This window comes from Chamaea fasciata, unplaced genomic scaffold (assembly GCF_029207755.1).
Source record: "Chamaea fasciata isolate MVZ Bird 193981 ecotype frontalis unplaced genomic scaffold, bChaFas1.0.hap1 SCAF_5, whole genome shotgun sequence".
Taxonomy (NCBI): domain Eukaryota; kingdom Metazoa; phylum Chordata; class Aves; order Passeriformes; family Sylviidae; genus Chamaea; species Chamaea fasciata.
The window spans coordinates 48826015-48842447 of NW_027094090.1; the positions used below are offsets into that span (position 1 = coordinate 48826015).

At 47.3% G+C, this 16433-nt stretch overlaps 1 protein-coding gene across 2 annotated transcripts; it reads left to right on the top strand.

Moving 5' to 3' along the window:
- Positions 1-869: 869 nt before the first annotated feature.
- LOC136290243 (suppressor of cytokine signaling 1-like) lies at positions 870-15873 on the top strand. 2 transcript variants are annotated; one of them, XM_066184618.1, is made up of 3 exons: positions 870-1280; positions 11003-11127; positions 14301-15873. In XM_066184618.1, the coding sequence occupies exon 3, from the start codon at positions 14367-14369 to the stop codon at positions 15048-15050; it is 684 nt and encodes a 227-aa protein (XP_066040715.1). In that variant the 5' UTR covers positions 870-1280; positions 11003-11127; positions 14301-14366; the 3' UTR covers positions 15051-15873. The 2 variants fall into 2 exon arrangements, with proteins under 2 accessions (XP_066040715.1, XP_066040717.1); XM_066184620.1 differs by having other exon boundaries at positions 870-1097.
- The last annotated feature ends 560 nt before the right edge of the window (positions 15874-16433 follow it).

Consider the following 16433-nt stretch of genomic DNA (forward strand, 5'->3'; position numbering starts at 1 on the left):
CTGGGTTTGTATAGGGCTTTTTCAACAGGGGAATTCACCTGGTGTGCACACACCAGGGAATGTGCACAGCATCTAGAGAAAGTATGTAGGTGAGTGAGAGCTCTGATGACATGATCAAATCATAGCTTCGTTACAGGCTAGGGCTTTAAACTGTGAGGTTTGTACTGAATTCCAAAGATCGTCTTTTCTTCTATTACATCTATTCTGAGTAGCAATATGCTTACAATATGCACCATGCGGTGCACTATTTATATTTCATATCATAATGTTTCTCTGCATTTGTAATCTTTTACATGATTTCCCGTATTTTAATTTGACCCACCAAGGGACAGCGTGCGTTTTGGGGCACACTCCTTAAGTGTGTATTACCCTGCCACACACGCTGTGCTTCCAGAATGCCCGGAGTCCTTCTGAGAGCTCCTGCAGTGCCCGAGAGGAGCTGGGAGAACTCTGGCAGGGAAGGTCGGGCCAGGCGCTCTGTTGTCCGGCGGCGTAAAGAGCCCTCTGCGCCACCTCCTCGGCCCTGGACATTGCCCCTTCCCCCGTACTTGCGCGACCCGATGCTCCAGCCCTGAGCTGCAGGACAGCTGATGGTGGCTGGGAGGAGGGGCAGAGCCCCCGGACCGGCCGCCCTCTCCCCGGGGCGACACGTGGCTCCGGCGAGTCCCGGGGCTGGGGGATGCTGCGGTGCCGTTCCGGTGGGGTTCCTCTGCCGGTCTGCGGCAGAGGGGCTTTCACAGCATTTTTTTTTTTTCATTTCCTTTCTTCCGCTCTCTCCCCCCTATCCGTCCAAGTTTTCTTTTAAAAAAAACCCAAACTTTTTTCTTCTTAACTTTTTTTTTTTTTTTTTTTTTTTTTTTTTTCCCCTTGCGACAGCCACGCCGTGGAAAGACGGGGTGGTGGAAGAGGGAGAAACCCCTCCCCTTCCCCTCCCCCGTGGCTCCTTCCTCGGAAAAGAAATATTTGGGGGGTTTCCTCCCCTCCTACCCCTCCCTTCCCTTTTGTGGCGCTCCGCTCCCCAGAGCCGAAGCCGCCGCCGCGGCGCCCGCCCGCCCCGCGGCCGAGGAGGGCCCGGCGGGGCAGCCGCGCCGCCCCCGGTAAGCCGCGCACTGGCCCCTTTGTGACCGAAGGGGCCGGGGGGGAATGCGGAGCGCGGCGGGGAGCGGGGCCGCCTCCCTTCGGCTTCGGGGCGGGAGAGCGGCGCTGCTGTCGTCCCGGCACTGAGCGCTCGCCCGCACCGGAGGCAGCGCCGCCCGCCCGTGGCCCCGGAGGTGCCGAGAGTAAGTTGTGCTGCGTTAACTGGAAACGGCCTTTTGGGGGAGGGGGGCGGGCTGCGAGGAGTCTGTCTGTCCGTCTGCCTGTCCGTCTGCCGGTCTGCTCCCATCCCCCCTTGGCTTGCGAGGGGTTGCAGTCCCCGCTGATTTGGCTCCTTGGGGGGGGGGGGGGGGGGGGGGGTTGGGGCCGTTGTTGGCCGGGAAGAAGGAGCGTGTTGGGGGCTTTTCCCGAGGAGTCGGGGGAGGTTTGGGGTACTGGCATCTCACTGCCGGCCTTGAAGGGAGCCATGTGCTGTACTGGGTTGGCGGCAGGGTGCTGAGAGTAGCCTGGGAGGCTCCATGGGGACTGTCCTGCTGTCAAGGTGTTCTTAAAAGCGTCAGGGCAGGGAGATGCTGCTTTTAAAGTGAAACCTGCAAATTATGTAATGTTTTAGGTGGGTCTGTAGGAAGGCAGCCGCACAGGTCCGGGTAACTTGGTCTTCCCACCACTTCTTTCCTTTCACATAAAGCACTGGAGAAGCGGTGCTCAGAGTGTTAACACTTAGTCTTAGCTGGAAAAGGGAGCTGCCTGGCAGAAGTGAAGGAGTTGCTGTGTGCCGTTTGGGGTTGCCTTGAAAGGCGGAGAAAATCGGCATCCTCCAGACCTGGCACAGACAGAACGCAGCCTCACACCTGCTGTTTCTCAGATCAGTGTTGCGAGGCCATGAAAGGCCTCATCACAAAGGTTATCGCTAAATCCTCCTCCTTTATGCAATGTGAGTCATCGTGCTCACAGCCATGCAGGATCCGCTACTCACTTTTTCCCACAAATGCGCGCACTGTTGCTGAGAATTTTGGAATGGTTACCACGTAAAACCTCATGCTACTCTTATGTTTCTTTTTTTTTCCTTTTTAAAAAATTTAGTTTAAATATATATTACTTCTTGGTTAGTCGAAGCTTGGAAATAGGATCTGGATGAATCCCAGAGGCAGCTGAGAGAAACACAAGAACGTTAAGTTAATGTCTCTGGCATTTTTTCTTCTCCTGCATGGTGAAGAAGGTGGATGTGGCTTGACCATTGTTCTGGAAAGTTGAGGGTAAAGAGTATTGTTAGCAAGCTGCTATTTAGGACTATGTGGTCCAGACAGTGCCATTTACTAGTTCTAGTCCATGCAGCTCTCAGAGAATTTAAATGAAAAACCCAGTCACATGTTGACCACATTCAACTCTGTAAAATGGGGTGGAATCAGAAATAACTAGTTTCCTGATGTTTTATTCTCTACTGACTGTGTCCTTAAGAAGGTATGCAAGCATATCTTCTTTCTCCAAACAATTGCAACTGCAATTCAGACGCTGTGTGAATGTCAAATGGCTGATTCAGTCACAGCAGGGCAATGGTCATGTGCTTTAAAATCATGCACATGCACAGACGTTTGTGAGACTGAGGCTGTATTATCACATAATGTTGAATCAAGTTACGACGAAATGTGGCCAGTTGCTGCAGATGAAGCCAAGCTTTGTTTCTGTGTTCATGAGTGATTCTGCTGGGTATGTAGTTTAAAACGTAGTTGTTGAAGTATGGATTCTTGTTCCCTCCAGAGGGGAAGGCTCTTGGGCACAAACCCACAGGATTACTGGGATGCCAACCTCCCACACAGGTTCCCATCTTTTCCTGAGTTATTCTGGGATCTGGGCCTTTGTTATTTCTGTGCTCCTTGTTAATGTTTTGTATGTTGTATGTCCTTTAATAACCAGGCTTCCTTTTTACTTACTTAAATGTAGTGGGGTTGAGTGGCAACACAGGTGATTTCTGTAAGATTGCATTGGAAGGCACAAGTAAACTGTGCTAGGGTCCCCAAGAATGGGCATAGAGGAGCACTGGGGAGAGGCTGAGCTTTTTCATATCCTCCCAGGTGTGTGTATCTGTTCCCACTGTGCCTGCTCAAAGAGGGCCAAATTCAGTTTCCAGATGACAGCTTCAAACACGCAGCCAATGCCTCTTACCTTCCTCAGTCCAGCTGGGATTTCTGTGAAGTTGGTGGTTGGTTTGTGCAAGGATAGAACTGGGGTTCAGTGGTGTAAATTCTTAATTGCTGTCACTAATACTGTAGTCGCATTGCTGAGAAACAAAGGAGAAAATGTGCTTTAGAGCTGTGGGGTTTTTTTCCCTTGTTTCTCTTTTTCTCTGTCCCCACTGGGAATGTTTTGCTCTTTTCTCCTAGTCTTTTCCTTCAGCTCCCTGCCACCCCTCTCTCCCCTTGCCACCCACAGGCTTCACTGTCCTGATTTCTGCAGCCTTGGTTTGGTCAGCAATAAAGAAATAGTGCCAGTACTTAAATATGACATCATTTGGGTCGGGTTGATACTGTGGTTAAATTAATAAAAGCTATGGGGAGGTGCTGTGTTCTGGAGCTGTTATTCCAGGCTGCTTCTGACCTCAGCCTGGTGGTGCTTACCAAAAGCTCACAAGATGGGAGAGGAAGGCACATGCATCTCTGTAACTTAAAATGTGGATGGGATGGTGCGAGAGCTGAGTAAGACATACAAGGACAATATCTTTTTAAGGAGTAAAGGTGTTAAGCGTGTATGTCATTAGGAGGCATATTTATTTAAAATAATGCAACTTAATGCTACATTAATTAGATCTTTGATTACATGTAAGTAGAGACAGAAGGCAGGTATGATAGTAATTTAACCTCTTTTATCCTGCCTGGTTTGCATTTGTGCATATCCTGCATCCTTCTGCCTCAGTAAGGTATTTATTAGCTCACCATTTTGCTGAAATCAGTCACAACCTTTTTTAAAAAAAAGTTGCAGTGCTGTTTGATGTAACAGGATTTGGTGACTTTGTGTTAGTCAGTGATCAAAGTGACGAGTAGAATTCTTCTTCCCCCTCACCAAATGCAAGGTTTCAGGTTAAGATTTAGAAGTGAGAGGTGTAGATAATCCTCCTTTTTGTACTTCTGGAAATCAATGCTTCTGTTCAACAGGTATTTAATAGCGTAAAAATGTAAATTCAGTTTTAGTAGAGTGGCTAAATGCTGGTTTGTGTTGTCTTTGGAGACTTCAGAGCTGCACCCTATTTTCAAGCCCTTCTGTGGAGAAATGAAAAGGCCTGTGTGCACTTCACAGGAAATGAGTGTCTGATACAGGCTTGCAGGCTGCACATTTCCAAGAACCGCTCTCAAGGTATTTTGATAATGCACATTCTCTGCCTTCTCCCTTCCTGCTCCTCCTGCACTTTGTGTGCTTCTGCTTGTTTGCAAACACGTGAAAGTTGAGGGGAAGAATCGAACGGGGCCACTATTAAGTTTGCAGATGGGCTCCTTTGGCTTTATACTGGAGCAGTGGCTAGCAAAATTGGGTAAAGCTGGCAGCATTCAGTTGCATTGGTTGCAGAGGGTTTTTGTTCTTCCCCTCAGTCCCTGTAAATGCTGAAGAAAAATTTTGACTTCAGATTGTGACTTGTGCAACAAGGGAGTTTTTTGTGTGTATGTGATTCTGCAGTTCAGAAACGGTTTGGATCTACTTTCATACTTTCTCAGTCGCAATATTTATTTGGAAACTTAGGCTAAAGCTTAGAAAGTGAGTGTGGCTGTTAGCAGTTGGAAAATGCCAGAGATCTGCAATCGGAACTGTGTTGCTGGGCTTCTGCACATCCTGCTGTAGGTGCCTTGCTGAAGCTAAGGGGGTTCAGCATAAGAGTGCCTCAGTTGGCACACTAGTGGTGATGAGCAGAGGTTTGATTGTGCAAGAATGGGTTGTTTTGTGCTTTTTGACAGACCAGCAGTGTTGTTCTTTATCCATATTTTAGTTCTTCCTTGTTTTCTGGTGAGATTCTGTGGTGTGGAAGGAGGGAAGTTGGAGCTGGAGAAACATTTAGTGCTTTAGCAGTAAACACTGAAATCTGCTGTTTGTGTAGGGTGCACGCTGATATTCAAGTCACCACATCCAAAGAAGAGGTGCTGTTCTTTTTAGTCATTAAAGAATAAGGAAAACATGGACAGAGCTATTTTGACTCTGCAGCAGGTCCATAGTTGATTTCTCATATTGACTTCTTATACCCTTGTTTGCTCCTTCAGTTATGCACAAAGGGCATTTATGCCTTGTGCTGGGCTCCCCTTAGTGTAATGTCAGGTTTGAATGGTTAACAGGAGTCTTAAAAAGGTGTTGCTAAAAACCCCAGCCCTTTGCTACTGGATTCCCCTGCCTAAGGTCTGCTAAAGCATGACATGGTGGGTACAGCACAGAAACAAAGCAAAGACTTTTGAGAGAGAAGAGAAATGAGATTCCTCAGGTCAGCTTTCTCTTTCCCCAGTCTATATGATTGTAATTTTTTCCGTTTGTGAGTTTTAAAATTAGTTACTTTTCAATCTTGGTCACCTTTGAACTTCCTTTCATCTGGTTTTCTGAAAGAATACAAAAAGAATGTCCTGATTGTACTGTATCTTTCTCTGGCATCCTCTTGTATATAAATCTGCTCTCTAAACTGAGCATGAAATTTCTCCAGTCTCTCTCTGTACAGTTACGTGTTGCTTCTTATTACCCATCTTTAGGCTTATCCCCTTTGTTTCAGCTCTGTGTTTTAATTTCAGGTGACTAGAACTGACTGTATTCTCTCAGGTGGTGACATTACTGTTATGTTCCCACCTATCCCTTTTGCACCCTCCCACTCCTGCTTGCTTCTTGGTTTTTAAATGACTGCTTTTGCATTCAGAACTGGAGCTTTCCTTAATGAACCATCAGCACTCTTACTCGGCTCATTGGTCAGCTGCACCACTTAATTTATTGCTCTTGAAAATACAGACCCAGCTGGTTTTCCTACAAGTCTGTGTGCATTTGCATGTCAGGACAGCGTCTTGCCTGACCTCCTGCTGCTTTCCTGCGGACGAATTTTGGATGACCTCTGACTTCTCTGTCCTGCAGAGAGTGAAGTGATTTTGTCACTGTTTACCCTCCAAAGGCGATGGAGAGGGCTCCCTACTTCTTGAGTTGGCTGCTTAGATTTAAGTAACATGAAGCTGTAAGCTGCCTGCTGGGGGCAAGGTTAGGCCTCGGGGGTTTGAAGTGTTGTGGATAATGACAGCTTGAAGGCAGGGAAAGAATTCTAGGAAGAGACCTGGGTCAACATGTGAGTTTGCACAGTCGGGGGGAGGGAGCTGCTTGCATGAGAGATGGGGGTGCCTTTGGACTGCTTGTACCCACCAGCCTGTTGAGGAGGTGGGATCCTCTGCAAAGTGGGCTGAGTCGAACCAGGGGGAAGATGCAGTGACTGGGAGGGTGGCAGGGAAGTGACCAGCTGTGCAGGGGCTGAAATGCCTTGGTTTCCTCTGGCCACCCCTCTTCCACCTCCCATTCACCCTGTGGCATGACTGCTCCATGTCTTCTGCCCATCTGCTGTACAGGTCCTGGCGTGCTGCTGGCTCTTTAGCTTGTGTACCATATCTCACTTCTTGACTTGCTTTGGCAAAGCACGAAGTGTGTCCTGTCATCTGTTGCTTCTTCAGGTGCCATCTGCCTAATGGGGATCTCTGCCTGGGGGTTGGCTCTCCCCCACACCAGGGAGCCTTGTGCTGCTCCTGCCTTAGCAGCACACGTCAAAAGAAGTTCCTTCCAATACTTGCAGCCCTCTGGCAATTGCTAGTGCAGCTGATTTGATTGAGAGAACACCTTTCTTTGTACCTCAACCATCCATTTCCAATTCAGAATCTCTGGTTATAGTCCACCATGCCCAGCTGGCTTTCTGCTTTAATGTCACCTTCCCCCATCTCTTCTGATAGAGCACCTTCTTTTTTTCCTTTCAGGTTAATCAGCATTAAATACTGGGGAATCTCCTCAACATCCTGTGCAAGAAAAAATTAATAATACCTGCATGCTTGTGTAACTTTTCTGCAGTGTCCCTGTCCCCACTAGCTGGTGTCCCACTCAACTAAATTATTCCTCCATTTCAGTTTTTGATAAACTGAAAATGCCATATGTTTTCTGGGTTTTGTTTCATTTATCTTGGCCACCTACTGTCCCAGTTTCATGACAGCTATCCTCATATAAATTTCTTCCCTACCATCAATAATTTATAGTCCTTTATATTGCCTTCTCCAGGATTATTTTTTCATTTTCTGAAGGATTGTTGAGGTTGTAGAGAGATTTGAATAGGGACTGTGGTTTTGTAGCATGTGTGTTTGATGTCTCTGATCCACAGCAGAAACCCTTGCGAAACTGTTCCACCTACAGCTGATACCTGCAGTGTGACCTATGTTGTCCCCCTCTTAGCCAGGCAGCATCTCTGTGCCATCATTTGTGTGAGGTCTGCGTGCTCTGTCACTTAAGATTTCCTAAATAACCTTTCATAACTTAATTTTTTTAAAAAATTCTTTTTACTTTTGACTCTCAGGACTAGTTTCTTTATTTTGTGTGTTGGAAATCCCCCACTATAAAACTTTTAGTGTTGTGGTGCATCTGTGCTTTCTGACCCTTGCCCTTTCCTCTGAAGGCACAGAAACTGGTACTGTGTAATGGCCCCTCACATCTTTTGAAGCTGGTCCTTCTGAAGAGTCAGGCCAGGGTGTTTCCCTTGTCCCCCTGTGCTCGTGTTGGTTAATCATCTGGGACTCCTCTCACAGTGTAGTTCTGGTAAGGATACTGAACCAATTTTAGCTGCAGGCACTGCTCATTTCTCAGTGTTAGCTGCTTCTTTGCATTCCTTTCCAGCTCAATGTGATGGTTTTGATAAAAAGCCATGGTTGTCACAGGGCCCACTGATGGCCTTTGTGTCTCAGGATTTACTCATTTCCTCAAACAGGGCTCTGGAACAAAGTCAGTTTAGTAGAGAGATGCAGAGGAAATGTACCTGTGCTGCTGCTCTGGGGGTGGGAAGAGCTGGTAATGCTGAGGAGCCATGATGGGTTGGACGCAGCCCTGGGCATCGCTACCCCCTTCTCACTGATCCTCCTCTCAGCAGGGAGATGGGACAGAGCATTTCAAGTAGGGAGGCATGAGGGACTGCTGTTATCTTGGCTTCTTTCTTCTTCTTCTTGTGCCCTCTCCCCATCTCCTTGTTTCTGCCCCCAAACTGAGCTCCAGCCACCTTTCCAGAGGGCTGCTTCCTGAGCCGGTGTGTGGTGTGGAGGGAGGGATGGCAAGGCAGTAGCACAGACTCTGTGTTCCCTGGCCAAGTACAGGCCTGATGTTTTATGTAGCTGTGCAGCACTGACGTTCGCAGGAGTGGCTGCTCGATGTGAAATTGCAAAGGTCAGGAGCAAAGTGACTGGGCTTCCCTCACCGAAAATACTGTTGGCCAGAGGCAAGCAACAACTCTCTTGGCTTAAGCCATAGCAGGATAGGCTCAACTGCAGCTTTGGAACTTAGTAGTAACTCCTCCTGATTTCCTTTTTTTTTTTTTTATTCTTTTCTTTTTTGCCTTTTTTTTTTTTTCTTGTTTCCCCAGTTAAAGGAGAAGGCAGAAATAATTCTGTCTCCAGTAGAAGATGTCTTTGGCAGAAACCACATGGTAGTTTTGGTAGTTTTATTTGCTGTGGAATAAGCTGTAGTTGCTTGTGGCTACTGCAGAGCAGCCTCTGAATTCAGGGAAGTGATGAGGCTTCTCTGTTATTCTGAAATAGCAGGATAACAGTTTCACACTGGGCTATTTTGACGAGGAATAGGCTCTTTTATTTGAAAGTATTTCTGAAAGTGTGTAGTATTTCAAAGGTTTGAGGAGGGCACTCTAAAAATAGATGTCTTTCTTCCAGCTCCTTCAATTAGCTCAGTAAAGACAATTAGTTTTTCCTTTAAACTGCCACCTTGTTGGGTTTTTCATGGAGAAACCAAAGTGCTCGCAGACTTCTCTGCCTTGAAGAGTATTTGGCACACATCACACTGTCTTATTGGTTTTCTTGGATTAAAAACCTTTTAGCCCCTATCAGCAAAGTGCCATATTAATTCAGAAAACACATTAAATACAAAAACACTTTAAGAAGTACCAAACATTAATATCAGATCCATGCAAAGTTATTTGTGGGTTTTGAAGTATGTTCTCCAGACCCAAAATGTTGGGAGGTGTTTGATAAGACAAGTCTTCAGCTGCCGATCCCCAAAGCCTGCATGCAGGATCTTCCTGCCCTGTGTCTCTACTGTGCGAAGTAGGAACTGCCACAGTGTGTGTGCTGCTTCAGCTTATTTTATTAAATATTGCATCCTTGGATGCTGGTTGTACAGGGAAATGCACTTTTGGTTTGGTGTATGTGTGGTGTGGTTTGGTTTTTTTCCCACATATTCTCTCATGTGTCAGACATAATGGTAGCCTCATATCAAACTGCCATGGCATAAAAGATAGAGGGAACTGCAATGTGTCCAAGGCCTGCTTTGTGCTGGAGAAATTGGCTGTGATTAACATTGGTCCTCTTGGCTGAGCTGGGCCACATCCTCCTCTAACCACAGCACCCTCTGTTTCCTTCGGCATGTCTGTCTGTGCATCTCCTCTCCCTTCCCCCTCTGTAATTCCTTTCTGCATCAGCCCTGGTCACCTTGGCTGTGGCAGGGTGCTCATGTGACGAGGGGCTTTACTGAGAATGTGCACCGTGGCGATGACGGCGCGATTCAAACCAGTGCTGGTCCGTGGCAGGCGGTGGCGGCCTGGGAACCAGGCTGGCCTACCATTAAAACCTAGTGCTGCAATGCTTGGCTCTTACCAGGGAGGTTTCTTCCAGCCCTTTGCTCAAGCTTTCCTTTGAAACAGCCTTCCCAGCCACAGATCAGTATGTAGTGCATTTCTGTGGGATGCCAGCGTGCAAACAAGAGATGTCTGCTCAGGCTCTGCTGCCTGGAGTAAGGATGCTGTTGCAAGGGCTTGCAGGGTACCTTAGAAAGAGCTTTTCCTACTTATCCCAGCCTCAATCTAACTGCTCTGGGAACTGCAGGGTTGATATCAGGGAGATGACAAAGCCAAATGGAGAGGTAATGGGAAAGTGTAATAATGGGATCGACCTGCAGTTTTGCTAGCTGCAAGTCAGTATAGCTTGTGGGGTGTGTGCCCAGTTCGGACTGGGCTGGGGAGGATGCAGAGAACTGATGTTACGTGGGTACAAATGAAGCTCTGCAGGGAGTGCCTCTGAAAGGCATGCAGAAATCTGGGATTGTTTCTTCAGCTTGCTCATGGATCCACTGACAGACACGATTGCACACGTGGTGGCCTGCTGCTCCACCAGGTCAGTGGGTTTACTTTTCCATCTGCAAGGTGAGAAGGAAAAGTCTTGAGAGCTGGGGTAGCAGGGTAGAAGAGTGTGGGCCAGAACAGATTGGGTCACAATTAGGATAACTCAGCAGTGAATGGATACCTATGTGGTGTCAAGATACTCTCAATATTGTGCTTTGTATTCAGCACAAGTCGGGACTTGGCTGCTCTGAATCCTTAGGTTTATTCCTGTTGCCATCATCTCTTAACATTTGGGTTTTATGGTTCCTGTCTCTGGAAGATGATGGCAACTTTATGGTCTTTCCATTTGTCCTTGGGCCACCTGTGAGCTGCCTGGACCTAATCAGCTCATGGCTTTGTAAGTAGCAATAGTAATAACAGCAATAATCTGCTGTCTCTGTTGCTATCTGAAGTGCTGTATATGTGTTTCTACAGTAACACAGATCAAAGAGATAGAGACAAACAACCTGTCCCCAGATTTGTTGTATTTTAGATCCACATTACAGCAAACTAATGGGCTTAGTCACCTGCTTGATGGACGTATCTTTCTTTTCAAAGGATGGATTTGCTCTTAAGTAAAGCTGTGCAAAAACTGGGAAGTGCTGCATCAGAGCTTTTGAATTTGGACCACTTCCAGTCCTGACATCCAGAAACTCATCTCTATGGGTGGCAAAGACAAAGAGGTAAGTTTTCTCAAGTGTCCTGGAAGAAGAGTGCAAGGATGCATCATGGCTGAGTACTTGAGGCTGATGTTGAACATGCCAGATTTGTCAAACTACAGGGTGGCTTGGCTGACACCACACACTGAGTACAGTCCCCTGGTTTACTAGAATTGTCTCCTTATGTAAAATACACTACCTTGCCTGGGTCGTGAGTGAGGAGGAAAGCAGAATGCCCTGTGTCAAGGGCACTCATTTTGAAAAGCTCTTGAACTTGCAGTAAGGCAGAAAGTCTGGGGAAACTTATCCAGCCTTTTAATTAGCAGGACACCAGCTTTTCAGGGTATGTTGATTTGGCTGCTAGCATTGTTCTGACTTGCAGTAGGGAGGTGAAGTGTTTGTGTGTTGGGGATTTTTGAGGTTTTTTGGAGGGGAGAAGATGGAAAGCAAATCATGGTGTGACAAGTCAGCAGAACTTACTATGCATGTGTGTTTTATTACACCCCCCCCGGCTTGGTTTATTCCTAATCCTGGGTCTCCACATCCTCCTTGATGTGGGAGGCCATGTATGCCTGGACCTGTTGACCCATTAAAAATGAACCTTAAAGGTAGTATCAGGAAGCACTTCTAGGGCTAATATTACTGTGACTAATGCTGTGCTGCAGGCCAGGCACTTATCTCTTGGAAATGGGTCACTGAAGCTAAACAAATTCCCCCTGTCTGAGGCTCTGACCTATATGTAGATTTCAAATCAAGTGAACAAATTGTCAAGGTGCTATTTTTTATTTACTTTGAATTTGAAATGATGACAATCTCAGTTCTTAGTCAGTCAGATTTCTAGTAGCAGTGGATTTTTCTTAAAGGACTTGGGTGTATGACCCAAGGTTGAAAACTGGGACAAAACAGTTTGGGGTTTTTTTCTGTGAAATAGCATTGGCAGCCTTAAACAAATTACATATTTGTTTTTATTTTTAAAGCTAGCCTGGAAGTGAAAGAGAGCTGCTTGCTTCTGTTTTCATGCTTGAATTAAATTTCCAATCTTGACCTGTGAAATTGGCAAAATTTCCATTTGAACCAAAGAGAAGTTGCTGTTTAGGAAGGTTCTTTATCACTTTTCGAAGCTACAGCCACAGCTCTGGAGGCACCTGACAGATGACCTTTGTTTTCGGTAGGAGCTAATGTCAGAGGGTCCTATAGCTTCCTCGCCCAGCAGAGAGAAGGAGAGGGACAGAGATGCTGCAACTTCTTGTGGTGCCTTCTGTGCTGAGTTTTCGGTGGTGATAGATGGCTCTTGTTGCTGTAGTGGTGACTGTTTGCATCCTGCTCACTAAATCACCTTCACCTAAGATTTATTCTGACTTGCTGAATGGTCTGTCTGAGCAGCTTTCAACTGCTGCCTTTTTTTTTTTTTATGGAAAAGAAAAAAATCCTGGCTTGATTAACTCCTTCCTACCCCTCTCACCTTTCTCTATGCATGGAATTTCCCTCCTACTGTGAAACTACCTAGAGGGCAGGATCAACAGCATTCAGAACAGTACCAGGGACATTAGCAGCTTGTGGACTACAAATCACAGGGCTATATGCTGGATAAGCTTCCTAGGCTGCTCTTGGAAAGGATGCTTATGGCTCCATTTATGAAACGTGCCTAGCAGCTACATTATTGGTATTACTGTTAAGTATTGACAGAGATGTTAGACTAGAAAAGATGTCTGTAGTAAGGCACTGCCAGGCGCATGCCTGCACTCACTAACTGCTGTGCCTGTGTGAAGGGAAGAGCTAGTCCTCTCCCAGGGCACAGAGTGTGCACGGCCACCCAGCTGGCACCACCACCAAAAGGAATGTGAGGCTTTTGAATAGCTGGCAAAGGGTGTGAGACAGGGGAACCTTGCAAGGAGCCAAGCTTAAAGTAAAGCTCTCCCTGCAGAGCCAGCCCAGCATAGGTCCCTGCACATTCCCTGGGGGGCTGAGCCCCGATGCTCGATGCTCGGGCAAGTCTGTGGTGGGGGGCAGACTGCTGGAGATGAAGTGTGTCTCTTCCTCTGCTGCAGGCTGTGCCAGTGCTCTGTTCTGCTCCAAGCACGGCTGTGCTGTGAGTGAGTATGACTGGGTTAATGGAGTATGTCAGGGGAGTCAGGGCAGCATTTGGCGGCGAGCTACTGACTTGTCAGGCCTGGGGAAGTGGTATGTTACAGCTCAGCTTCTCACATAGAATGAGCCTCTGGCTTAGGGCTGTGGGGTTTTTTTGTTTGTGCCAATACAGACACACACATTTAGAATATGTATTTTTTAATATAATTGAAGTGACTTGGATGGCTGATGGCAACACTGGGTTCAGAAATTTGCATTTCTGAAAACAGCCTGGTGATAACACAAGGTGCAGGAGATGAGCAGGGTCATGACAGTACATTAGAGGATGGTGACTGGGACAGGGCAGCCTTGTCTGCAGGCAGGAGGAGTTGTCCTTCTGGAAGAAACAGAAGTTAAGAGTCTGGAAGGGCATCAGCAGTGTCTGGTACCGGTGTTAAGTGAACTCATTCGTGGTAGTCTCAGCCTTGAAGTTGATGTAACGTTTCTTGAAGGGGTCTTGATCTGAGACCTTTGCTTTCTCCTGATGTAGTGAAACACGCACGTCTTGGGATAAGGGAGTGGTTCCTGGCATTTGGTGAGAGGGGTTCATACCTGTCTTCTGCTTTTGCTAAGTCCTGTGGTCAGTCTTTTTGTTAAAAAAAGGTTGGAGAAGTGTGAGGAAACCTTTCTGCCTTTCACTGAATGACAAAGTAAATGATATTTTCCTGCTTTAGGAAAAATTTCCCTTTTGATTTGTAGTGTCATTTCACTTTTCCAGTCTCAAGGCCACTCTGAAGAGTCTCAAACATCTAGCAGAGGGAAATCTTGAAGTGCTGAGGTCTGCTGGGTTCAAACCAGCCTGCTGGAGGGTGTGCAGAAGCCCCTGGCTTGAATCACAGAAACCCAATGGATGCAGAGCTCTGTTAAGTGCCACCTTGTGCTGGTGGGGACCCAGCTGGAGCCCTTTCAGCTCATGTATCCTCGGTTGTCCCTGCAGCTGGGGGTTGGTGACATGCAAATAACTCCTCAGTACCCTCTTTGGTACTCTTGCTGGTCTTTCTCCCTTGGGAAGTGTCTTGCCCAGGTTGAAGAAAGTGTTGGGTTTGCCTCACTCTCCTTCTGTCCTACAGGCTGGATGCAAAGGAGGAAGCATGGTAAAGGCAGCATCATTCCAGGATTCATGGGCTCTTTGAGAGATGATCAGAGGGAGGCCAGATGATCTGCACAACACACACACCACTGTTTCTCATCTGCAAAGGCAGCGTCGGAGTGTTCTCCCCAGCCCTGCTCCACCGGGTTTGCCTGATCGTTTCCGGATGTTTCGCAGCTGCGAGTGGGAAGTCCTGGAGCGATCCCTCAATATCCTCCAGGCCAGTGACTTCTATTGGGGCCCCTTGTCTGTAGGGGAGGCTCATGCCAAGCTCCAGCGGGAGCCTGTAGGCACCTACTTGGTGCGGGACAGCTCACAGGGGAACTGCTTGTTCAGCCTGAGCGTGCGGATGCCCGCGGGGCCCGTCAGCCTTCGAATCTCTTTCCAGGAGGGCTACTTCCGCCTCAAGAACTGGTTTTCAGACTGCGTGGTCCGGCTGCTGGAGCTGGTGGTGGCAGGGACCCGGAACAACCCCTTGCACTTTGATGAGATGGGGGGAACTCCACTGATCTTCTCTGAGCCCTTGTGCCGGAGCCGCCGGGTAGTGCCTACACTGCAAGAATTGTGCTGCCGGAGCCTCCCTGCTGGTGCCATGATGGAGGACAGAGCAGGGCTGGGGCGCTCCGTGGGGATGTGTTTGAGGGAAGAGATGTTCTCACCCCTGGACAGAAGGGGAGGACCAGAGGGGAGCGTTGGCCCCAGCCCCTCTCTGTCCTGGGCTGGGAGATGATGCCATGCATATGGGAGATGAAGGGAGATGCCTCTTTTATGGCTATGCTGGTGGGATGTGTGCCACACCATTGAGGCTGGACTGGCTGCTGGGAGAAGAAGGGGGAGGGCAGAGGGAGCAGAGCAGAGGGAGAGTCACACAGTGAGTGTGACTTTCCCCAGATATGCCTGGGGTAAAGCCAGACCTGAAGAGCGCTTTTTCACTGCCACCAAGTCCTGCTGTTTGCTCCATTTGTAACTTAAAAGCTTCAGAAAAAGGTGAGTTGCCTGTCCTTCCAGCTGGGTTATCTTCTACCCCGAAGTGCTTGAGCTCATTTCTGCCTCAAATCTGCCCCTGTGGAGTGCAATTGAGTCCAGTCCCACAGCAGTGCAGCTTGGACATCGATGGGCATGACCCTTGTGCTGACCCATGAAGCTGTGGTGGAGCAAGAGCGTGTTTCGCTCCTTGCAGCATGAATGTGATGCCTGTTACTTCAGAGGCCGGTGTTTCCACCAGATGAAACCATTGCAGCTGTGTACGATACATGCAGCTTCACTGGCTTTTGCATTGCTTTATTTGGTTTTATTTTTGAGAGTGAAGATGGGTTATGCTGTACTTAAGGGCATGGCATTCCTGCAGAGATAACCCTGGTCTGGAGAGTTGTATCTGCCCTGGGAGGGTGTGAAGAGATGGGGTCCTGCACCCTATCTTAAGCTCATCTGATAGTGTGCTGCTGCCATCTGTCGAGCATCGGAAGATATTTTGGTTTTGCCTCTGAAAGGGCAAGGAATTTTTTATAGAAAACTTCTGAAATTTAAATAAAATTTTTATATTGATTTTTAAACGTCAGTGAATACATGGTGATAACTTCATTCCCTTGTAATGTTGGCTGCCCAGTTTAGTGCCCAGGCTTGGCAATCAAACTGAAACTGAACAAGTGAATTTCTCGTAAAGAACAAAAGCAGAGCATAAATGAGTGGTCCTAGCTGGGAGCATTAAAATTCATCTTGTAGTGTAATTAATTGAAGAATTTTCTAAACAGATAATGCTTCTGAAAATCTCAGCCCTACATTTTTAGAAAGTTTTTTTAGTACCTTAAAATTTGTACTGAGTGTTTGCAAAAATCTGAGTAATTCAAGATCTTCGAACAGGGCGCAGCATCAGTGAACTTGAACTGGTGAGTATGAGTACAAATGGGAGAAACAGAGTTGGCTTAAATAGGGTTGTGGTTCATTTCAGGGATAGTTGGTATGATGTCTTCAAAGTAAGTGATTGAAAACAGCTACATGAAAGAAGAAATTCCCGTACTGTAAAATTTGAGCCAAACCATTTTACATGCTGCTAAACATCCGTAGCTGGGCAGGCAGCCTGCTTTGCTCATGCTGACTTTCTTCTTCAGACCTG

Coding starts and splice junctions, on each gene's coding strand:
- LOC136290243 (XM_066184618.1), top strand. CDS start 14,367: ATGATCAGAGGGAGGCCAGATGATCTGCACAACACACACACCACTGTT.